We start from the raw sequence: 25656 nt of genomic DNA, 5'->3' as shown, positions 1-25656 counted from the left end.
ATTTGACACAAATTTCCTTCCTTCCGCTTACCCCTTCCTTCCTTTATTCATTCCTTCCTTCCTTCCTTCCTGTCTTTTTTCTTTCTTTCTTTCTTTCTTTCTTTCCTTCCTTCCTTATTCTTTCACCAACATGAAAACTATGATTCTGACTTTCTTTTTATTTCTGTTTTACTTTATTGTCTTTCCTTCCTTCCTTCCTTCCTTCCTTCCATTGTTCTATAATTTTTTTCTTTCTCTTTCTTTCTTTCTTTCTTTCTGTGCCTGTTCAACACTGTACCCATTAACGAGTGCTCATTGGCTTGTTAAAAGCACTATCTAATGCTCCCATCATTTCGACTGGTTCTGTTGTTGTGCTTATTGCTGAAATGTCTCTGCCGAGACAGCTGCTTGCCTAATGGCCCTTTCCCATGGTGAATGTTGATGAATACAGTGCTGCCTTCAGATGGAGAGATGTATTGTTTATTCATTAAAAATGTTATTCAGATCATCTCTCTGACACTGTTTATTGATTGCTTGCTGCTTTCATTTTAATAGATTAGCAATGCATGTATTTAAATAGGTTGTAGTTGTTTGTGATTTTTGGAGATCAAACATAGCACCTGGCTTTGCTCTGTATTTACTGTACTTTGAAAGCATGCTTGTGAATTCCATGTTATTATATTGCAGGCCCTAGCAACAATTTTCCTGTGGGTTATTTTATGGTGCATTAAGAATGCAAGGGGTTGCTAATACATTATTCCATTATACCATACCATCAAAGCAGACAATATATACAATATATACTGAAGGTATCTATATATATATATAGATATAGTCTCTCTCTCTCTATATATATATATATATATACACACACTGGTGGCCAAAAGTTTGGAATAATGTACAGATTTAGCTGTTTCTGAAGGAAATTGGTAATTTAATTCACCAAAGTGGCATTCAGCTGATCACAAAGTATAGTCAGGACATTACTGATGTAAAATAGCACCACACTATTTGAAAAAAGTCATTTCTGATCAAATCTAGGCAGGCCCCATTTCTAGCAGCCTTCACTCCAACACCTTATCCTTGAGTAATCATGCTAAATTGCAAATTTGGTACTAGAAAATCACTTGCCATTATATCAAACACAGTTGAAAGCTATTTGGTTCATTAAATGAAACTTAACATTGTCTTTGTGTTTGTTTTTGAGTTGCCACAATATGCAATAAACTGGCATGTCTTACGGTCAATATTAGGTCAAAAATTAAGTCTCTAGAAACTCGTCAGTCAAACATTGTTTTGAGGAATAAAGGATATACATTTCTTGAAATTGCCAAATAACTGAAGATTTCAAACAAAGGTGTACACTACAGTCCTCAAAGACAAAGGACAACTGGCTCTAACAAGGACAGAAAGAGATGTGGGAAGCCAGATGTACAACTAAACAAGAGGATAAGTACATCAGAGTCTCTAGTCTGAGAATTAGATGCCTCAAATGTCCTCCGCTGACAGCTTCATTGAATTCTACCTGCTCAGCACCAGTTTCATGTAAAACAGTAAAGAGAAGACACAGGGGTGCAGGCCTTATGGGAAGAATTGCAAAGAAAAAGCCACTTTTGAAACAGAAAAAGAAAAAGAAAAGGTTAGAGTGGGCAAAGAAACACAGACATTGGACAACAGATAATTGGAAAAGAGTGTTATGGATTTTAACCCCATTGAGCATTTGTGGGATCAGCTAGACTGTAAGGTGCGTGAGAAGCGCGGCAAGAGGGCAGGGGTCCATGCTAGGCTAAAAACAAACCCTAGCCGGCCGGCTCTCCCGTCTATCCTGCTCTCAAATGTTTGCTCCTTGGACAATATACTGGACTACATCCGACTCCAGCAGACTACGCAGCATGAGTTTAGAGACTGCTGAGTCTTTGTTTTCATGGAGACGTGGCTCAGTGACAGAGTTCTGGATGCCGCCATTCAGCTAGACGGGCTCACCTCGTTTCGTGCCGACAGAAATGCAGCTCTGTGTGGTAAAACTCGCGGTGGTGGCTTGTGTGTTTACATCAACACGGAATGGTGCAAGAACTCTATGCTAGTCTCTAGCTGCTGCTCATCGCTGGTGGAGTTTGTGACTGTTAGATGCAGACCTTTTTATTTACCACGGGAATTCACCACTCTCATTATAACCGGAGTTTACATTCCACCCGGTGCTAATGCTAAGGAAGCGCTCTGTGAACTGTATGGGGCTATTAGCGAACTGCAGAATGCTCACCCTGACGGACTGTTTATTGTCGCCGTAGATTTCAACCATGCGAATCTCAAGACAGTGCTCCCTAAATTCCATCAGTATGTGGACTTTGCAACGAGAGGGGCGAACAGGCTGGATCTTGTTTACACAAACATCCCAGGCACGTACCGGGCGGAGCCCCGCCCCCACCTTGGCTACTCAGACCACATCTCTGTTATGCTAATCCCAGCATACAGACCGCTCATCAGGTGCACAGAACCGCTTCTGAAGCAGGTGAAAACAGCATCAGTGACCAGCTACATCAGCAAGTGCTTTGATGATGTTACTTTCTCCAAGACCATCACCACACGCTCCAACCAGAAGCCGTGGATGACTGCGGAGGTGCGTGCGCTGCTGAGGACCCGGGACTCCGCCTTCAGAGCAGGCGACAACAGGTCAAACTGTGCCGGGCCATCAGAGAGGCAAAGCGCGCACGTTGTCTCGTTTCGCTGTGTACTGTACTAACTGTATATGGTTGAACGACAATAAAAAACCACTTGAACTTGAACTTGAACTTGAGAAGTGCCCGACATACAGCCACATCTATGGCAAGTGCTACAGGAAGCATGGGGTGAAATGTCACCTGAACATCTGGACAAACTGACAGCTAGAATGCCAAGGATCTGCAAAGCTGTCATTGCTGCATGTGGAGGATTTTTTGATGAGAACTCTTTGAAATAATTTAAGAAGTTCTGAACATTTTTTTCAAATTGTAATAGTAATTTTTCACGTTATTAATGTCCTGACTATACATTGTGATCAGTTGAATGCCATTTTGGTGAATAAAAGTACCAATTTCTTTCCATAAGAGCAAAATCTGTAGACCAGTGTGTGTGTGTATATATATATGCTATTCTTCTCACCACAACTTGTACAGAGCGGTTGTCTGATTTACTGTAGACTTTGTCAGTTAGAACCAGTCTGGCCATTCTTTGTTGACCTCATCAACAAGGCGTTTCCATCCGTAGAACTTCCGCTCACTGGATGTTTTTTGTTTTAGGCACCATTCAGAGTAAATTCTAGAGACTGTTGTGCGTGAAAATCCCAGGAGATCAGCAGTTACAGAAATACTCAAACCAGCCCAAGTTTTTTTTTTTTTTTTTTTTTTTTTTAGCAGGCAAAGTTGTGTCGTTTTTTGTATCTGTATACAAACAAAATGTTCATAATTGCTTGAATAAATAAAACAGGCTACTAATACTGAGAAAAAGAACTAATAAAAAAATCTCTTTTAATAATAAAAACAACAATAGTAATAATATTAACAATAGTAATAATAAAAATAATTATAGCAGCAGCACAAACACTTTTTCATAACATGGCAGTGGCCCTTGATTTTGTATTACTGACAGAATTTGGCCCTTGGTGAAAACTAATTGGGGAACCCTGTCATACAGTGTATATGCTTTTTCTAAAAGAAACATACTAACGCAAAAACCCTCTCATCCAGGTTCCCATGACTCTTTTAGTTTCTACATTGATGAGGCCTCACCAGTTGGACCTGAACAGCCCGAGACAGTGCAGAACTTTGTCTCTGTGTTTGGTACTGTGGCCAAGAAGCTGATGAGGAAATGGTTGGCAACACAGACGATGAACTTCACAAACCAGCTGGAGGCAGGGATCCGCTTCTTTGATCTCCGCATATCTACCAAACCCAGAGACCCCGACAATGAGCTCTACTTTGCACATGGTCTGTTCAGCGCCACCGTACGCGAAGGCCTGGAGCAGATCAGCACATTCCTGGCCTCCCATGCTCGCGAAGTGGTGTTCCTGGACTTCAACCACTTCTATGGCATACAGAACCTCCATCACGAGAAGCTGGTCCAGATGCTGCGAACCATCTTTGGGGACCGACTCTGCCCAGTAGTGTTTGCTCAAGAGGTAAGCCTGAAGTACCTCTGGGAAAAGGAGTATCAGGTGCTGGTCTTCTATCACAATCCCATGGCTCTGGAGGTTCCTTTCTTGTGGCCGGGTCAGATGATGCCCTCCCCTTGGGCCAATACTACAGATCCCGAAAAGCTTATTCAATTCCTTCAAGCCTCTGTCAAGGATCGGAGACGTAAGGGCACCTTTTTTGTGTCCCAGGTGGTTCTCACTCCTAAAGCAAGCACCGTCATGAAAGGTGTCACCAGTGGCCTGAGGGAGACCATCACAGAGAGGTAGGAATCAAGGTTTTTATGGTTTTTAAACTTTCACTATTTTTTATTTTTATATTGTTGTGTTTTTATTGTTTTTTTAAATATTATTATTCGTTTTAGTTTATATTTGAACTGGAGACTCTAAATTGCCCCGGACTTTGTGGCATAATGTTAATTACCACAACAAATAATTTCAGCTCATCTCTCTTTTGAAAAAATAAAAAATAAAAATCACGTTCAATAAGGCACATATAATGAATGTAAATGGGTACAATGCACAAAACATTAAATATACACTGTCTAAAGTCTAGCCACAAAACTTTAACATAATATGTTAACATGACTCTAGTCTGATAAACTCACTTACTTTCCTTATCTGTGTAAAGTTATCTAGTATTTCAACTTCATTGTCATGATGAAGTTATGCCGGTAAACCCTGTAGGCCTAAATCCTGCTAAATTTCGCACAATGTAAAGGATACCAAAAAGAGAGTTGACATGACTTTGAGATTATGGTTTTAATCATTGTCTTCTGTTTTTGAGCAAGCCATCATGTTGTCCTGTTCATGATCAGACATACAAAGAAGGCACATATGTGCGTCTAAACAAACAGCTGCTTCATGTTTGGAGCACTAGAGTAGCAGAGCTGCGGTCAAGAAACATGCTCGCTCCAGTCCGGTCATGGACAGCGGTCCATTCTGATGAGTGATTTCGATGTTACCAGGGTGTTTAGTGCAAAGGCCCCTCTCATATCTGAGTGCTGTTGAACTTGCATCGGTCAGGAACTGCTGTCACATCCGCGTGTGATTTTGAATTCTCTGCTGTAATATCATGCATAAGGCAGGACAGTGATTTGAAGGAAGTGTTTTCTTCTCATGAAGAAGCGCTCAGAATCTAATGATGTAGACACGTACTTTCTAATCATTCATATCTCAGACTTTACACATATACTTTACATTTTGTGACCTTGCTTCAACTTCAGTTTTAAAACGAAATATTAGTGTATTAGTTTTCAACGATAATAACCTTGGTCAGCATACTGCTCTCCATTATTACATAATCAATTCAGGGACATGTGTGGCATCAGAGAACATAGTGAATTATTAGATCTCTTTCTGTTATCCTCATATTGAGGGGAAAAAAGTGCCATGCAGATTTTTTACAGTACCAATTTAATGTCATTACAGTTATTAACCATTGCTTGACAGTCTCTTGAGCTTAACTGATCACGATTCATAAGGCTCAGTTAAAAACATGAAACTCTTGGCATAAAGCTGATTTTTTAAAAAGACTCTGCATGATAGAACCACATATTTGCTCCATTGGTTCTAGAGTGTACCAATATTGTGCTCAGTCAAGTGACTGAGAAGATATCTCTCCACTTGTCGTTTGGAATACATTTGCATCTGCATCTGTCAGTGGATGATCTACTGTTGTTGTTTTTTGCCTGTCACTATGCATGATATATATTGTGCCATTGTGCATGCAGTTAAGCCAGACCATATGCATCATAACTTGTGAGACCATGTTCATGCTATCCACATATGTATCCAATCCCCCCTGAGTATTTGGTATGGAGCAGCACATTATTTCAGCTTGGTGTAACTTGGTGTAACTGGAACATTCGCATTGATTGCACTGATGGAAGATTAATTATAGATGAGGGGAGGGGGTACAGAGTGTAAAATGATAGGGGCTCAGCCAGTGCACTGCAATCTGACAGGCACAGTGTCTTATGAGCTGATAAAGCCTGCGAGCCGCCGCATCATCTCAGGGTGAGCAGCAGAGCATGAGATGACTCCTGAGTCATAGTGTGTGTCTCAATCTGCTCCCCAGTTCAGTAACAAGTACATTGCCCAGGGAGTCGGTCATTTCTAGGGCTGTCACTTTGTCAAAAGTGTTTGAGTGCATTGAAACCTTCGCTCTCTAGAAATTACCAGAATGCAATATAAAAACCATTGAGCATTGGCTGTTAGCTACAGTATACAGTATTCATTTTCAGGAAATGTTGTCATATCTTTGTAAGTCTTTCAGATTGTCTGAAGAAAATTGCAAGTTTAAGTGTTGGAAGACAAATCCCAATTTTTCAGTTTAAAAGAGATTCTAATTGTAATTGTTGGTCATCCCTTAGGTGCGCAAAAGGGAAACAATCTTACAAACTTTTAAAATGATAGTTTAAAAAGCGTCCCAGTTACATACGTAACCATGGTTCTCTGAGGAGAACAAGATGCTGCGTATGATTGCTATGGGACACCGTCCGAGTGTCACGTGGTCTGAAGCCCTTATACAATCACGCCAATTTATTGGCTGATGGCGTTTAAGTGATGCCTCCTAGGGAGTTACATCACAGGCTCCATAAAGGAGCTCGCTTTCGCACCATCGAGTCAGATTTTCTTCAAAAGGCACGAGCCTATGCAGCTGCTAGAGTGTATGGCCAGCTACGCATCGTCTCATTCCCCTCAGGGAACTAAGGTTACGTGCGTACCTGAGACATTCCCTTTTGTGCAACTCGAGCTGCATATGATCACTATGGGAACTAAATAAATTCATGGCATACGAACAGTAGCTGCCAGCGGTCTAAGCCCATGTGGCAAGCATTCAGCAGCGCACAAGCAAGCTAAAGCGTCTGAATAAAAGGAATCATGAATTTACTCCTGTTCCAACAGAGAGAACCTGGGAAGCAGGAGTCAAACCCTCGTCCAGATTATAAAATATAACAAATGTATGCAGAGAGGACCACCCTGCTGCCATACAAATGTCCTCCAAGGATGCACCTCTAGCCAAAGCGCATGAGGATGGAATGCTCCTCGTAGAATGAGCTTGAATACCCAAAGGCAAAGGTAAACCATGCTTCGTAAGCACTCGAAATTGCATCAATAAGCTAATGAGACAGTCTTTGCTTGGACACTGAAACACCTCTGTTGCGGCCACCAAAGCACACAAACAACTGCTCTGACTTACACCACTGGCTAGTACGGTCAACATAAACTCGCAGCACCTGAACTGGGCAAAGCATATGTAACCTTTCATGCTCCTCCAACTCAAATGAGGAAGGAGAGAAAGCTTGAAAAATAATTGTCTGCGAGCGAAATGACGTAGAAATAGTCTTGTGCAAATAGCCCAAGCAAGGTCTTAACACAAACTTAGAACACCCTGGCACAAAATCCATACACAGGGGATTGACCAACAGGGCATGCAAATCACTAACTCTCTTAAATGAGGCCAATGCCACTAGCAGTGCCGTTTTGAGAGTTAAAAACGTATCAGTATCTGTTGTCAAGGGCTCAAACAGAGCACCCGAGAGCACCTCTAAGACAACAGATAAATCCCATACCAATAGAGACTCCATTGATAAGCACATGTTAAGTCGCTATAGCAGGAACATAGACTTTAAGCATTGCTGGGGCAACCCCGGCCCTGAAATGCTCCTGTAAAAATTCTAGCACTGTACTGACAGAGCAGTGAACTGGATTTTCACTTTGTGCTGTACACCAAGAAGAAAAATATGCCACTTAAACGTATATACACTCCTCGGTGATTGAGTTCTAGCATTTAGAATGGTATCAACCACAGCGGGGGATTACCCATCATTCAAAAGTGCAGACTGATCAGTGGAAACGCGTAAAGATGCGTTTTCGGCCACTGATGCGCCAGTGATTTGATGCCCAGTGGTGCCGGGTGTGAGAGAGAAAACCAGAGGGGACAGTGCGACATGTCGCTTGAAGAGAACAGGTCCACTTCCTCTCTGCCAAACCTCCTCCAGATTTGTTCCATAATCTGAGAATGTAATGTCCATTTTCAGGGCTTCAGATCCTGTCTGGACAGGAGATCCACCCCCAAGTTCACCCGGCCCGGAACATGTACGGCTCGTAGAGATATTACATTGTCCCGTACCCACAGATGAATGCAATGTACCAGCCTTAGCATGGCACGAGAGTGCACTGCTCCCAGGCGATTGATGTAGGTCACCACCGTCCTGTTGTCTGACTGGATGAGGACATGACTGTCCTGAATCTCCAGAAGGAAAAACCTTAACGGCAGCAGCACCATGAGCATCTCCAGCCAGTTTATGTGCCAATATTGCCGCTGGCCCATCCAGACTCCATACGCTGGACTTTCGTGTACAGCGCCCCAACCCGTGGTGGAGGCATCTGTCATTATCACCTTGCGGTGACACACCTGTCCCAACAGCACACCCGACATCAGAAGGCGGGTCCATTTCCATGGCAGAGTTTGTTGGCACCCATGCATCACTCTGAAGGGACGAAGTGCATTCGTTAGTGGTTGAAGTCCCTTTGTGTGGAGTTCATCCAACACTGAAAAAGTCTTGCATACAACATGCCCAGGGGAATGACAGCGGACGCTGCGATCATGAGCCCTAAAAGTTTGTGAAATGTTCTCGCAGGGAGAATATGTCCCACTCTGAACATTGCTAGACACTGGGGTGACGCCTGCATCGCCTGCGAGTTCAGCTCCAAACCTAGAAACAGAGTCTATTGCCCTGGCAACAGGACGTTCGTCTAGGTTCACACACAGCTCTAGATTGCTCAAATGGCTGAGAATGACATCTCGATGTTTGGTAGCCAAAGTCTCTGAGTGAGTTAACACCAATCAATCATAGAGATAATTCATAACGCGGATGCCCTGAAGCCTCAATGGCGTCAGAACTGCATCCATGCATTTTGTGAAAATGCGTGGTGCCAGTGCAAGTCCGAATGGAAGGACGCAAATATTGGCAAGCTTTGCAAACATAAGTGAATCTGAGAAAACACCTGTCTTGTTTCGGCGCAATCTGAATATGGAAATAAGTGTCCTTCAAATCTATTGTCACAAACCAGTCCCCCGGCTGTACTTTATTTGTTTCTTCATCAGCATTCTGAATTGACATTTCATTAAGGTGAAATTGAAACGTCTCAAATCCAGAATCGGACGCAAGCCACCTTCTTTTTTCGGGACCAGAAAATAACGGCTGTAAAAGCCGCATTCTCTCTGAGAAGTGGGAATCTCCTCAATTACCCCTGTTTCTAAGAGAAAGTTAATTTTCCGAATCAAAAACTGCGCTTCCCGAACAGAGACGTCTGTCGGAACAACCCCATTGAATACTGGCAGAGCCCGCCTGAATTGAATGACATAACCATGCTCTATCATTCGAAGTATCCAGTTCGAAATGCCCTGCAACTGCTGCCAAGCTGCTAGACGGGCAGACAGATAAATTAATGCATCGCTATCGCCTGTAGAATGACATGAAACCACTAGATGGCGCACTTGGCTTACTTTTGATGATGGCACAGTGGAAGGGGACCTTTGCCCCTCTGCTACTGTGGCTGGTTGAATGGGATTTAATAATTTTTCTGCCTTTATTGTATTCAGGCATAAATGATGAGTGTCCTGATATGCATTTACAGCAGAGAATAAACCTTTTCCTGGTATTTTGAACAGGGACGAGTGTGTGAGCATTGGTGGGAATGTTTATTTGAGAAAGCTGGTTTGCCACAATGGCCCCAGCATTCTTTATGGGGGGACAACATGTGGTGCTTATGTTCACTGTGTATTTTGTGTACACTTGTGCTTGATGATCTGTTATGCATGTCTGTTATGCGAGACCTTTGGTCATGGAGACAGAGGCTGAATTCGGGAAGCCTTTTTTTTAATGTTCGCTCTCCAGAGCAAGCTGCGGGGGGAAACTGAACCATATACTGGTTGTCGGGCATTCGAGGTGTGTACAACAGCAAACTCATCCCGATACTGACCAAAGGGCAAACAGGGGAGAAACAGATATGTTTATACAGTCTATATAGACAGTTTACACAGACACAACTTTGAGCAGCAAACTTGACTTGATAGTGAACTCAGCTAGTGGGCTTCAGCTAGTCATATGTATGGTCCTCTGAACGGCGCCGATAAAAACACCAAGCGCTCATCTGGAGACGCGATACATGTGGGGGGGGGCGTTTGATAACCTCGATTCATAGGAGGCACAAAATCTGTTGTCTATCACCCTTGCAAACAAAAGCATTGCCTTGACCAACGCGTTCCCCAGCACGAGCCGCAGGGGGGAAATCGAGGGAAAGTCCAAATGGAGCCGGTGAACTCAAAGACATTCCTTAATGCGATGCACTTGGTTGGACTGCAAAACCATGGTGTGTAGTTCCAACAGCTGTCTGAAAAGAGCGACATCCATGCCGCCATCGAAAAATCAGGCAGAGACAGCAGTGCGTCTCTTCTCTCGCCAGAACGCCCGTGTGAACCATGAAACGGGCGAAAGAAAAAAAATACCTTGCATCTCCTGATAGAATCCCGAGAGAATAATGGCACAGACGAAGCACTCCACGTGTTGGTTCACCATCACTCAGTTGGGGAATATTCTCTTATTTCAGCCCCCTCGTTCTGCGGCCGGGCTCACTGGTCCATGCATGATCCCCACCGCCACGAGCAGCGCTTTGAACGGGGAGGGGAGAGAGAGAGAGTCCCATTTTGTTTCCTCACCCTCCAACGATGAATTCTCTCATGGAACGTTTTTTAATGGCGACGGCTCACAACACGCGTGGTCTCTTGCACGCATTGTTCGTCATAAAATGGCTGCCGAGCTAGGCCTTGGAGCATGTCCGACAAGACTTACGCTTTTGCTCAGGGGAGTGTGACAAACGAGAGGAGGATTACGGTGTCCGTTCGTGCTCTTATCTTCTCGGACACAAAGCCGAAATCCCAAACGGCTCCAGCACACGGAGCTCCAAATCTGGAGGCCGTAGTACTGGAACAAGTAGGGATAACACCTCGTTGTAAGAAATTGTGAGATTCGATGAAGCGCAGTTGTCCTTGTAATATTTGGAAAAAAACACATTGAAATTGCTCCGAAATTTACGCTGTTTCAATGACGTCCTTACATGTTTACCACTCAAAAGGGAGAAAAATAATCCTCGCTTCGACGTGAGTCGCTAGAAACAAACACAGGCTTAGACCATTCGTGCACTGAAGAACAGAAAATTGGACTCGATGGCAAGAAAGCAAGCACCATTATGGAGCCTGTGACGTAGCTCCCTAGAGGGCGTCGCTTAAGCACCATCAGCCAATAAATTGGCATCAGACCACGTGACACTCGGATGGTGTCCCATAGCGATCATACGCAGCTCGAGTTCCACAAAAGGGGAAGAGAAAATGTTGTCATTATTTACTCACCCTAATGTCACTTCAAACCCATATGACTTTATTTCTTCCGTGAAATACAAAATGTGCATTTTTAAAAAGTCTTCACAGGGTTTATTTGCCATAATATAAGTAAATAGTCAAGCTCGAAAAAGAAAGAAAAGAAAAAAAAAAGCAGTAAAACCACAGTAAATGTTAAAATAGTCAATAAAACTCATGCACTACATTCCAAGTCTTCTAAAGTGATACGAAGCAAAGAACAAAATTTAAGTTGTTTTTCACTTGCAAATCAAATCATGTTTATAAAGGCGCTTAAAGGGTTAGTTCACCCAAAAATGAAAATTCTCTTATCATTTACTCGCCCTAATGCCATCCCCGATGTGTATGACATTCTTTCTTCTGCTGAGCACAATCAAAATTTCATAGCTCTTTAGGTCCATACAATGTAAGTGAATTAGTGCCAAAATCTTTAAGCTCCAAAATCCACATAAGGGTAAAATAAAAGTACTCCAGATGACTCTGGTTTTTAAATCAGTATATTCTAAACAGATTTGATAGGTGTCGGTGAGAAACAGATCAATATCTAAGTCCTTTTTTTTTTTTTTTTACTATAAATTCTCCTCCTTGCTCAGTCAATTTCCACTTTACTTTCACTTTCTCATTCTCATTCTTCTTCTGTTTTTGATTATTCACATCTTTCTTGCATATCACCCCTTACTGGGCAGAGAGGAGAATTTATGACAAAAAATTACTTAAATATTGATCTGTTTCTCACCCACACCAATCATACCTTGACTGAATACATGGATTTAACCACTGGAGTCATATGGATTACTTTTATGCTCCCTTTTTGTGGATTTTGGAGTTTCAAAATGTTGGCACCCATTCAATTACATTGTATGGACCTACAGATCTGAAATATTCTTCTAAATATCTTAATTTGTATTCTGCAGAAGAAAGAAAGTCATACACATCTGGGATTGCATGAGGGGGAGTAAATCATGAGAGAATTTTCATTTAGGGTGAACTATCCCTTTAACTCAAATATGGTGGCTACATTGATAACATCAAACTTTATTAGTCTCATTGTGCCTTGTTTTGATTTTTATTTAGGGACTAATACAGTTTGTGACTTGCTTTGTTATATTTGTTTAATGTTTGAATGCTATTATGTATGCACTGTACATTATCTGTTTTGCTTAATGTTGTTGCTTAATGCCAGCAATGGCATGTTACAGGTAATTGAGTCATTAGTGTGCCAATTCCCCGCCCCCCCCGAATTTGTGTTCACGACAATCTAATTCACTTTATAGGGAACAAGAGCAGATCGTACTGTAAACTCGGCAATAGAAGGTTGAAAGTTCTGCTTCTGAAATCAGTCTGTGCCGACAGAAATTTGAATCACTGCCCCCAGTGGCTGAAGCTGGAAGTGTTTTTTGAATGTTTAGGCACATTGTATTAAACAATACATGTGTCAAATATCCACAAAGTGGTGCCAGAGAGTTGTAAAGCGAGTTGTTTTTGTAAATCACGTAATACAGTCAACAGAAATGTGCATGTTTTATGAACCATATACCCAAAACCCAAACCCTAAACCTAACCGTCACTGGAGTAAAAATTTAATCTTAGAGGGAAAATACAACTGCTGAATTACCTTGTTGTTTATGTGAGCCTGATTATTTCATGGTTTCCACGGGACCAGAACCTGTGTCTCTGAGGTTGCATGCACAACATGCTCTCAGTCAGACCACAGGGAAAGGTAAACACATTTGAATTGATACAAAAATGCCTGAGGGGAGATGATGTTTGCTTAACTTTAACTCTGCAGAACAGGGACAATGTCAGTCTACCGCTTTATTTGGTAGCATCATGTCATCTTTCCGTGTGATCATGTTTACTACAGAGTGAAATGAGACAGCTATTGTCCTCTCAGGGGTGAGTCTCTGTCTGCTGAAGTGACCAGGTGTAGCACAAACACCTTCTTAGACATTCTGTATGGTAACAAATCCCCTTTGATTGAAACTGAGTATAAATGTGTGTCCTCTCAGGGCTCTTCCTGGCATGATGCAGTGGATCCGCTCGCAGCGACCTGGCGAAAGTGGCGTTAACATCATCTCGGCTGACTTTGTGGAGCTGGGTGGATTTATCAGCGCCATTATCACCCTCAACTACTACCTGGATGATGAGGAAGAGAATGCAACCTGAACCACCAAATATCCCGAGTCACTTGTGGTGTTAATTACACTTGCTCCCTTTCTCTTTAATTTCATTGTATTCTTATTGATTTGTATCTATTTTTTGGATCATAGAGCTCTGGTTGTCTCTGACATTTTTAGGGCTTATGAAAACCGTAACGTTAAGAGATAAGAGTAGAGAGCAGACATGGTCAGGTGGATTAATTTCGGGTATTGTCTGAGAACTAGGACAAATCAGACTATTCTGACTATTCTCATTTTTTTCTGGGCGAAAAGGTGACTGGCCTTTTCTCATGTTTCTCTTCTTCCTATCTGTTGCACTATGCTGATTCAAATGCGCAACATTTTCACAATTTCGCTTCTCATCAAAGTACCAATAACATTAACTCATTTCATGGGGAATAAATATTGTTTGACTCTATAGTAGGTCTGTTTCTAGTGGTAATAGTAACTTGTATAATTGTCAAGTTGTAAATACTTGTAAACCTGTTGAATTGTAACTTTGCTTGCTATTTGTCATGCTCAAACAGATGAGTTAAGGTTCCAATACAATGCTGAATAAGTGAACTATTAGATGTTTGTATTCACAACCAAAAATTGCAAATGTATGTAACAGCATATTTGTCTTTCTGCCAGTATCAACACTGACAAGTGTGGCTTTGTATCTACATTTTTTGTAGTCGTCCTTTACATTGTCTATGATTCTAAAACAGATTATTTTGTATTTGTGAAGAAAATACATACAGTATTCATTGCATTTGCACTGCTGTGACTGATGACTGTTAAAGAGTGGCCATTGAAGTTTTCTGGCCTGTTAAATCCAAATACAGTGCACAAAAAGCAGTATATCTGATAGTTGAGTAAAATGCTCAATACAATCCTTGTATCCCCTTTTTAAATAAATAAACAAGGGACATTACTTAATTGTTGTAAACAGACCAATTATGATGCCATTTTCAAATTACCCAGACTAACTGGATAAATGGCAGTGCTAATGTTTTAGTCAATCAGATACCAAATAATTGAATTTGATCAGTATATGAAATGTTTTTAACAATGTGACTGATTCTCCAACACTACTGCCTTCTCTCTTTGTTTTCTCTATTTGGACTAAAATTAATAGTAATTATAGGCTGAATCATTAAGGTATTATGTGGTATTGTGCTCAAGACATCATTGGCACTAGAAAATCAACTCTCAACATAATTTATGGGACAGAAAGTTTTCAGAATTATTTATTCATTCAAGTGTTTGAATTATGTTGATTAAAGTGAAAACCCCACAGCCCAACCTTGAGCATGGACTTAAGTATAAATACACGAATCATCCCTTTGTACAGTATGAAATTGCATGTAGTCATCAAGGTTGAAAATTGTATGTAAACTTTCTATTGGTATATGTCCTAATCCAACATTTCTGACAAATCTGGTGTACAATAAATGTAAATACTGCATATATACTACATAGTCTTTTTCTTTGTTTCTCAGACTTGGCAGTGACCTGAAATCAACTGTTGATATCTTCCTAAATGGCATGACTTCCCATTCATGTGTAAATTGTGTAGCTTAAAAAATTAGTTCACCCAAAAATGAAAATTCAGTAATTTACTCACTCATGTCATTCCAAACCCATTTGACTTGCTTTCTTATGCTGAACACAAAAGTATATATTTTAAAGAATGTGTCAATTGCTGATTTCCATACAATAGCACTAATTAGTGACTCACTTTCAAATCTAATCATTGATCAACTCATGTTTACTGTACAGAGCTCAAATGAGGTCTGATGTTATTGGCATGTCGCATATTTGATTTGGGCTCTATATACTTGATCAATGATTTGATTTGAATTACAACTTCAATTTCCGTCTGTTCATCATACTAAGTGACCGTTAGCTTTCAGAAGCCTAGGAATATGATGCACAAATGGCATATATAAGTGGCTTTTATAACACTTTGGGATGCTTTTAAGCTAAAAAAAAGAATCACCTTCAACTACTAGCGATGGCAACATTCTTTAATATGTATCTTATTGTGTTTCGCAGAATAAAGTAAGTCATGGGTTTGGAACAACATGAGGGTGAATAAATAGTGAAAGAGTTTTTAGTGACTATCCCTTCAAGGACTGGGTTTACAATCATAACCACTGATGTTAAAATGAAATGCAGTTAAATAACGTGCTGAAATTCTTGCTCTAGGTCTTCTGTGATCTCCTCCACCAAATGAGCCATGACTGTTGCGTTCTATTGAAATGCAGATGAGACGCTCATTTGAATAAATAACGATAGAAAAAGTATAATTTGCAGAGATCTGCAGTTTGCCAATTCTATCTCTCTGTGATACAGAGAGCAGAGTCCATGGCCCCATTACATGCTTTCTCAATTACAGCTATTCATTGTTGGCAGAGGTCCGCTCGGCTTGTTTTGACAATGGCACTATGCAGCTGTGAAAAACCTCTCTTTCACTTATTCCAAGCACTCTATGTTTTCTGTTCTGATTGTGAGCTTTTTTAGTAGAAGCTGTTATTCTGTTTATTGTTTTATAAACTGCAGTAAAATGTTGCTTCCTTTCATACACAAAGTATGAAACTCTCACTTGTTATTCTCTAAATTAGAGGAAACCAGTTAAACAATATTTGCTATTATATTATAATATTTATATTCAAATTTAAAAACTGACCTCTTAAAAACAAGGGGCAAAACAAAATACATTTTTGTGGTAATCAGGATTATGCCACTAATGCTGTCAATTGAGTTTAACTTGTATTGAACCCGAAATATTCCTTTAAAAAATAAAGAACAAGAACAAGTGCAGATATGGTTTATGGATTGAGATGGAAGTTCAGCTTACAAAAGTAAGTCAACTACTTGATGAGCAAAACTCCCTGCTTTACAATTTTGGAAGTATTTTGCAGTGAGAGTTCATATAACAGAAGAGCGAGAGGAACATTTCTCTTGGGCTTAAATGAGAATTTGTTGTGGGTGGCGTTCATGATATAATCTTTTGTCAGTTTCCATTTCTGCCTGATTAAGAGTGGACATTGTCTGACTGGCTCTTTCTCCTGCCAGTAGAATGTGTTCTGAGCTGTACTTGACAGTTGCCAGCAGCGTTATTAAGAAGCGCTATTCAGAAATTTGCCAAACAATCAATTACAAGCAGCATGGTATCATTTTGAAAGCAGCACTGAAGCAAGATAAGAGTTTGCCTGATGCCAACATGCTTTCAGACAGACAGATGAAAAATATTAGTCAGTTAGCACATCCCAGTTTGACACCATCCATTAACAAATATTTTTATATTGAGCCTAAAACCCAAACGCAACTGTATAAATGAGTGTTGGAGTAATGGAGTGTTGACCATGTAGTTAATGATTTAAATAAATGCACAATTTTGCTGCTTGCAGCGCAATTCAAAGCTGCTTACCGAATGTGTTTATTTGATTTGTTCCTCTTTTATCTATTCATTGTTTCTCCTAATCATAAGCTACAAGGCTTAACTGTGAGATTTACTCAGAGTGCAGTTTATTTCTCAGCTCTCACTGAGTGCCACGAATTTCCAGTCCCATTATAAAACACTTAAAGAAATTGTTCACAAAAAAAATAAAAATAATAATACAACCCTGAAAAATGTATATAATAAATTATTTACTCAACCTCATGTCTTTTCAAACCCATGTGTCTTTCTTTCTTCTTTGGAACACAATTAGAGTTATTTATAGCAAAATGTCCAGGCTGCTCTTTTCCATGCAATAAAAGTGAATGTTGACCACCACTTTCAAGCAAGATTATATAAGAAGAAATAAATGACATTTCACTCTGTTCCTCACACAAAGCTTAGAGAGCAGCTCAGACATATAACTAAACTTCTCCTTTGGTGTTTTAAGGAAGGAAGGAAGGATGGAAGGAAATTTTAGTGAGTAAAATACGGCAGAACTGTAATATTATAATTTAATATCATATAATATAATATAGGTTGTTTCATGTGTCATCCTCCAACATACACAATGTTTGTCCATGTTGCTTTAAAAGCACTAAAATCTCATGATTGAAATGCGTCTAATCAGTGGATTCAAGAATGTTGTGCCCTGAGTATAGCAATAACTCTTATATTCATTTCTTCAGCTCCTTTTCTCCTGAGTTACCATTCACTTAACCAGATTGCCATGTATCAAATTACTTTGAATAATTGAATTATCCATAAAAGTGTCCAATGTTAATGAAGAATCATTAAGAGTCAGAGTGTGAAAGAGACAAAAAATTATCAATCAATGCATATACACTCTCTCATAGGTACAAAGTTCACTCAAAATTTCCTTTTCAGTGCTTTTAAATATGAATCCTATAAAATCTCAGATATTACCATAATAGTAAGGGGATATATTTCTGTGTGTGTGAACAGGAAATGACTCTTTAATTTATGATGCATTACCTGCTCGGTTAACATCTTGCTAATAACAGCTTGCCAACGAGAAACTCAATTACCTTTTAATTATGCAAATTGGATCCTTAGAGGAACTGTGGATCCTGAGGTCAAGAGAGTAGAAAAGCATGCAGATTAACCTCTGACCCACAGACAATATAGGGCAGTATTATTCTCAAATGCATTTCTGTGGTTGGAAAGTGGGTGCTTTTACTTTAGAGGAATGGGGGGACAAAACCAGTAAACAAAAGTGTCAATATACACCGATCAGCCACAACATTAAAACCACCTGCCTAATATTGTGTAGGTCCCCCTCATGCCGCCAAAACAGCGCCAATCCGCATCTCAGAATAGCATTCTGAGATTATATTCTTCTCACCACAATTGTACAGAGAGGTTATCTGAGTTACCGTAGACTTTATCAGTTCGAACCAGTCTGGCCATTCTCTGTTGACCTCTTTCATCAACAAGGCATTTCCATCCGCAGAACTGCAGCTCACTGGATATTTTTTGTTTTTGGCACCATTCTGAGTAAATTCTAGAGACTGTTGTGCGTGAAAATCTCAGGAGATCAGCAGTTACAGAAATACTTAGACCAGCCCATCTGGCACCAACAATCATGCCACAGTCCAAATAACTAAGATCATATTTTTTCCCAGTTTTGATGGTTGATGTGAACATTAACTGAAGTTCCTGACCTGTATCTGCTGATTTTATGCACTGCACTGCTACCACATGATTGGCCGATTAGATAATCACATGGATGATCTCCTGGGATTTTCACGCACAACAGTCTCTACAATTTACTCAGAATGGTGCCTAAAACCAGTGAGTGGCAGTTCTGTGGACGGAAATGTCTTGATGAGAGAGGTCAACAGTGAATGGCCAGACTGGTTCGAACTGACAAAGTCTATGGTAACTCAGATAACCACTCTGTACAATTGTGGTGAGAAGAATAGCATCTCAGAATGCTATTATGAGATGCGGGTTGGCGCTGTTTTGGCGGCATGAGGGGGACCTACACAATATTAGGCAGGTGGTTTTAATGTTGTGGCTGATCAGTGTATGTAAAAGTGGATTTGATATTAAAGTTGATGTCATTTATGGGCCTGTAGCTACAGCCATCAGTTTTACAACAATAATGATTGTTTTCAAACAGGTTTTCTGGACACTCCCTGGTATACTGTACCATTGGTCAATCAAACAGATAATCCCACCCTAAACTCATGGCATTGATTGAGCCATAGTTGCTGTGTCGGGCTGGCTCAAACAAACAGAGCAGTGTTTAGCTAACACCACAGAGCCACAGTGTTTACACTTTTCATGGAAATCAACCTACCAATTCCTTACTTACTGTAGTCTATCCACATTATTCTGGACAGGACAAAGTATTTAACAAAAAAGTTACTTCCTCTGTAAAGATTACAGTTTGCATTTAAAAAGTGTGTATGATTGCAGAGAAAATAGTGATTTGTCTCCATCAAGTGTTTAGTATGAATACCTACTTTGACATAAAAATCAAGAAATGTCTTATATCCTCATTAGATGCAAGACAGTTAGTTACCTGAGTGAACGTGATTTAATATGTCTTTTATTTGCACAAATGGACATTCATAACTGACTGTTAATTCTGAGCAATGCCAATGTTCCAGAAACTCTACTGAGTCATTAGAGAGATTTATGTGCTCTTTATACCTCCAGGGCCCCCCGCACATTCCCATGAAATGAGGATTGTGTTGTTACAGGTATTTTTGGCAGAGAAATTAGCATTTCCCACGAATGGCTTGTTTTAGGGAGATAATAAACAGACTAAGTGTGTTCCCGTAGCGGGCTGTGTATTATGCAGGATATAAAATGCAACATGGGCCATAATAATGCATTTGTGTTCATGCAAATGGTAAACTTTGGAATAATTTTAAAGCTAAGTGCAATACTAATTAAATGCATTTATTTTATTTTTCAACTGATGGTAAAAGGAATATTGTGGAGGAAATCTTTTCATCATTTAACTATATACTCAGTGTGTGTTCCTACATGGAGCTGTCATCTTTCTTCGTTGTCTGTTGTCTTTAGCAACTCTTGTACAGTAAGTAATAAAAACGTCTGTGGCCTTATCACCAATTTTTAATCAAAATCCTTTTTGAGCAACATCATCAGTATCAGTAAGTAATTACTCTAAATGTATGATACATTTTTAATTGACAATTTTGCAGTCATACAAAAAAAAAAAAAAAAAACAAATCTGAAATTTAACCCATCTTTGAAAAACATTACAAAATTTAAAGCTATGAGAAGAATTTGACAGCCCAAAAAAAAAAAATTTGTAAATAAAAAAAATAAAATATATATATATATATATATATATATATATATATATATATATATATATATACACACACACACTGGCAGCCAAAGGTTTGGAATAATGTACAGATTTTGCTCTTATGGAAAGAAACTGGTACTTTTATTCACCTAAGTGGCATTCAGCTGATCACTGTACACTGTATATATATTATTGATACAAATATAAATAAAAATATATTATAAAATATTAAAAATACTAGAGATAAAACATTTCCCTTACGGGGATGGTCTTTATGATTGAATTTATTACTAAATTTAAAAAAAAAAAAAAATGTATGGGTCAAAAACCTAAGGCTCACACGTTCGTGTTGTTTCTTAGGGGAATATGGGTGGTTTATGTTACATAAACAAATGTACATATACTGTATACCACATGTTATATTTGTAAAGATGTGCATTCATTGAGCTCGCCGCTGAATCAGTGCACTGCCAATGGGGACCTTTCAGAACCTGGTCAGCCTGTGATGGCTGCTCTAAAACACAGGTGGGACAAGAGAGTTTTGGGGCATAGCACTGTGCTTTATTAATGTAATGATCTATGATTTAAAACATGGTGTAAATTAAACTTCATACTGTATCTACAGCACCATATTCTCTTTTTCTTTGTTAACTTAAAAGCATGCAACACACAGTAAGTGTGCATCATCTTACACTTAAAATTTGCATGCACTCTATTACATTGAATATATTAGTGGAAGTGTTCACAGTATTCATCATGTGTAAGGCTCTTTCTGGGTACATTTCGGCAGGGACTAAAAATGGTTCAAAGAACGAAAACAAGTTTGGTTGTTTGATAAGTGAAAAAAAGTTGTAAATATTGATATATTTCTTACACACACCTAGCATTTCACTTCAGAAGACATTAATTAATCCACTGGAGTCATATGGATTACTTTTATGATGGCTATATTTGCTTTTTGGAGCTTCAAAAATTTGGCACCCATTCACTTACATTTTAGTTAGTATTCAGTTAGTATATGTTATGAGTGATCCATGGAGACTGGGCCTATTGGTCAGCATGGAGCACTTGCAGGGAGGGTCAGAAAAGCCAAAGCCACTCCTGCAGTCTACCAGCCCCTTCAAGAGGCAGGAACTGTGTTGGAAAAACTGTTGAGATGACAGCCTGTGAGGATGAGGAGGGTCCCAATATGTTAAAAGAACAAGCTATGTTGCTGCTAAAGCCCCTCCAGCTTTAATAAATTGATGCTGTAGATCCAGAGAATATACACTGATCAGCCACAACATTAAAACCACTGAGATGTGAAGTGAATAACATTTATTATCTTGTTACAATGTCACCTGTCAAAGGGTGGGATATATTAGGCAGCAAGTGAACAGTCAGTTCTTAAATTTCATGTGTTGGAAGCAGGAAAAATGGGCAAGCACAAGGATCCAAGTGACTTTGACAAGGGCCAAATTGTGCTGGCTAGATGACTGGGACAGAGCATCTCCAAAATGGCAGTTCTTGTGGGGTTTTCCCGGTAGGCAGTGGTTAGTACATACCAAAAGTGGTCCAAGGAAGGACAACCATTGAACTGGCAACAGGGTCATGGGCGCCCAAGGCTCAATGATTTGCGTGGGGAGCAAAGGCTAGCTTGTCTGGTCCGATCCCACAGAAGAACTATTGTAGTACAAACTGCTGAAAAACTTAATGCTGGCCATGATAGAAAGGTGTCAGGATACACAGTGCATCACAGTTTGCTGCGTATGGGACAGACCGGTCAGAGTGCCCATACTGACCCCTGTCCACCACCGAAAGTGCCTACTATGGACACGTGAGCATCAGAACTGGACCATGGAGTAATGGAAGTAGCTAGTCTGATGAATCACATTTTCTTTTAGAACATGTGGACGGCCGGGTGCATGTGCGTTTTTATCTGGGGAAGAGATGGCAGCAGGATGCACTATGGGAAGAAGGCAGGCTGGCGGAGGCAGTGTGATGCTCTGGGAAATGTTCTACTGGGAAACCTTGGGTCCTGGCGTTCATGTGGCTGTTACTTTGACACGTACCACGTACCTAAAGATTGTTGCAGACCATGTACATCCCTTCATGGCAATGGTATTCCCTGATTGCAGTGGCATCTTTCAGCTGGATAATGCGCCCTGCCATACTGCAAAAATTGTTCAGGAATGGTTTAAGGAACGTGACAAAGAGTTCAAGGTGTTGATTGGCCTCCAAATTACCCAGATCTCAATCCGACTGAGCATCTATGGGATGTGCTGGACCAACAAATCCGATCCATGGAGGCCCCACCTCGCAACTTACAGGATTTAAAGGATCTGCTGCTAACGTCTTGGTTCCAGACACCACAGGACACCTTTAGAGGTCTTATGGAGTCTATGCCTCGGTGAGTCAGAGTTGTTTTAATGACACAAGGGGGACCTACACGATATTAAGCAGGTGGGTTTAATGTTGTGGCTGATCGGTGTATCTGTGCAACAACACTGCCACTATGTGGTGTTAGATCCAGATTATTTCTAACTAGATCTCTTTCTCTCGTCCTCACTCCATCAGGAAATAACAGTTTTTTGTTTGTCTGATATTACACCAGTCAACGCTTTGTCATGTTAACTCTTCTAACAGACAGGAGACAAAGTGATAATTAAATAAAGAGCAGAGTTTAATTAATAATCATAGTTGCATTTTTATCAGTGCACAATATGACCAGAAACAGATTTAACAATTTTTTATTATAACAAGCAAATGCAATGGAAAATTACTGCTTCTTGTGACCTTAAAGAGACATCCCTTTAGACTCTACTTGTGAACACAAAAACAATATAAAATGAAAAGTAATAAAATAAAAAATAAAGTAAATAATTTATATATAAAATTTACATGAAGAAATTAGTAAGTATAGATAATGATAAGAGAACTAACACTTTTAAGAATTCAAAGTCTACACTTTAGTGGGAACTTGGCTAATTGGTATCGACCTGTTGATTTCCAGCACAATAGAGCCTCACTGCACTGATGATTCAATGACGCCCAGGGAAAGTTGTAAAACACCCCCCTCACTTGCCATTGGCTTTGTTCTGGTAATTATAGTTCTAATATGAAACATTCACCTCTTACATGTGTATTTTTTATGTGTTATAATTTTATTCTTTCATCACAATTCCAGTACCCCAAAGATGAATATGGGCAACAAGATTGAGGATACCTGTATTGAGGGTTGCCATTTGATTGGAGACCCTATAGCCGAATGCCAAGACAATCTAAGCTGGATGCAAAACCCAGTAGAGTGCAAGACAGAGTATGCTTTTTTGAGCTGTCTTAACACATTGTTTGAATAATTAGACTTGTTTAGAGGCAAGGAACTTGAAAACTCCATGAAATTACCTGTGTTGACATACTGAACCCGGAAGTTTGGGCAGGACATATCAAAGCCAATAAATTTGGAATGCTTTATGCTTCTCATCCTTGAACCTACTTGCTAGTTGGTTGCAGTTTGTGTCATGGGGAGGGGCATTATTTGTTAGTATTTGATTGGACAGAAATCTGTGTAACGAAGGACGAGTCTTCAAATTATTTGGTCCGTTTTCCGGGAAGTGAAAGAATGTTATTTGAAGTGGGTCTAGCTGCAGAAAGTTAATTTTGTCAACTTTGAGGAGTACACTAGCACATAGATGGCTTCAAAACTAATAGACATGGAAGAGTTGCAAATCACCAATTTTTATTTCATGGGGTCTTAAAGTATAAATAACTTCTTACTGTTAAAGGAATATTCCAATCAAGGTTCAATACAAATTAAGCTCAATCGACAGCATTTGTGGCATAATGCTTATTACCACAAAAATTAATTTGACTTGTCCCTCCAAGACTTGTCCTTTTTTTTTTTTTTTTTCATAAAGAGGACATTATTTGTGGTAAACAACATTGTCACAAATGCTGTCGATTGAGCTTAACTTATATTGAACCTGGAATATTTATTTAAACTCATATTTTAAATTATTACTGCAATTATCTGTGCATTTCAAGCAAAAATGAGAAACCACTAGTTGGAAACAAGTGTATTGATTGTTATGTCCTTTCATGGTTGCTTCCTGTTGGCAGGAACAGTATGTGATCCACCTCAGCTTCCTCCAGATATCACTAGAACGCCATGGAAGCTTAACTATAAGATCGGTGAGGCTATTTATCTGTCTTGCCCAGAGTAGAAAGAGAGGGACCGGCTCTTTTGCAAAATATGTCGTGATCTTGTAAGTTTATCAAAGGGAAGGGATTTTGACACATTATGCAATGGTATTGCCATAGGCGACATCCCATACAAGTTGTTTTTACATAAAATATATTGAATACAATTAACCTATTCCCTTTTACAATAAATGTATTACATCTATTGATGCATAAGAATGAAGAATGAATGAGAATGTAATTATGTGATTTGTTCTTGAACTAGTGCCCATAATGAAGGCAACCCCAGTGTCAGTGCAATGCCAGCCATGGGAGAACCTCGCAAAGGACAAATGTTTCTGTAAAGTGCCCCCTGAATGCAAGTATGTGTCCATAAATACAGAGTCCATTGGACATGAACATTGAAACAAGAACATCATTTGAAGTGTTAGTTAGCATGCACTTTACCCAGCACTGTGTAAATGTTTTATTGGCTATTGACTTAACACAACACATGTAGACCTTAAAGGAATAGTTCACCCAAAAATGCTAATTCTGTCATGATTTACTCACCCTCATGTTGTTCCAAACCCAAATTATTATTATTTTTTTCTTTTGTGGAGCACAAAAGGAGAATGTAGTCTGAGTGTTATCCTCATCACTATTCACTTTCACTGCATCCTTTTTTTCCATACAATAGCCATCTTTACACTGCCACGGTGGCACAGAAGCTGCATTTAAACAGGCATTTAGATGCATTTACACAGACTGTTTAATGTTGCTCAGAGCAGGCATTAATGCATTTACACAGAAATTACAATTGCATTCATAATATGAGATTAATGTTTTAAATATACAATTTTGAATATAGAAATATGAAATGAATAAAAATATGAAATCATACATTCAATATGAAACTAAATTATGAAATATAAGCTCTATTATTACAAAAACAAAGTTTAAGGCTGCTCTGAGGTGGCATAGAGCAGGCTTAATTTAGACTGGCTTTTATGCTGCATTGCATCTTTACAC

At 39.6% G+C, this 25656-nt stretch overlaps 1 protein-coding gene and 1 pseudogene across 1 annotated transcript in view; both read left to right on the top strand.

Annotated features, from left to right (window-relative positions):
* Window positions 1–15183, top strand: part of LOC127424385 (PI-PLC X domain-containing protein 3-like) — a 30906-nt gene extending 15723 nt beyond the window's left edge. The window contains exons 2-3 of the mRNA XM_051669544.1: window positions 3702–4410; window positions 13580–15183. Of these exons, the coding sequence (XP_051525504.1) occupies window positions 3702–4410; window positions 13580–13736 (866 nt within the window). The 3' untranslated portion in view covers window positions 13737–15183. The remainder of the gene's footprint in view (window positions 1–3701; window positions 4411–13579) is intronic.
* Window positions 15184–16796: 1613 nt separating this feature from the next.
* Window positions 16797–24124, top strand: LOC127424604 (complement component C7-like; annotated as a pseudogene).
* The last annotated feature ends 1532 nt before the right edge of the window (window positions 24125–25656 follow it).

This window comes from Myxocyprinus asiaticus, chromosome 33 (genome assembly GCF_019703515.2).
Source record: "Myxocyprinus asiaticus isolate MX2 ecotype Aquarium Trade chromosome 33, UBuf_Myxa_2, whole genome shotgun sequence".
NCBI lineage: Eukaryota > Metazoa > Chordata > Actinopteri > Cypriniformes > Catostomidae > Myxocyprinus > Myxocyprinus asiaticus.
This window is presented reverse-complemented; position numbering and strand designations above follow the sequence as displayed.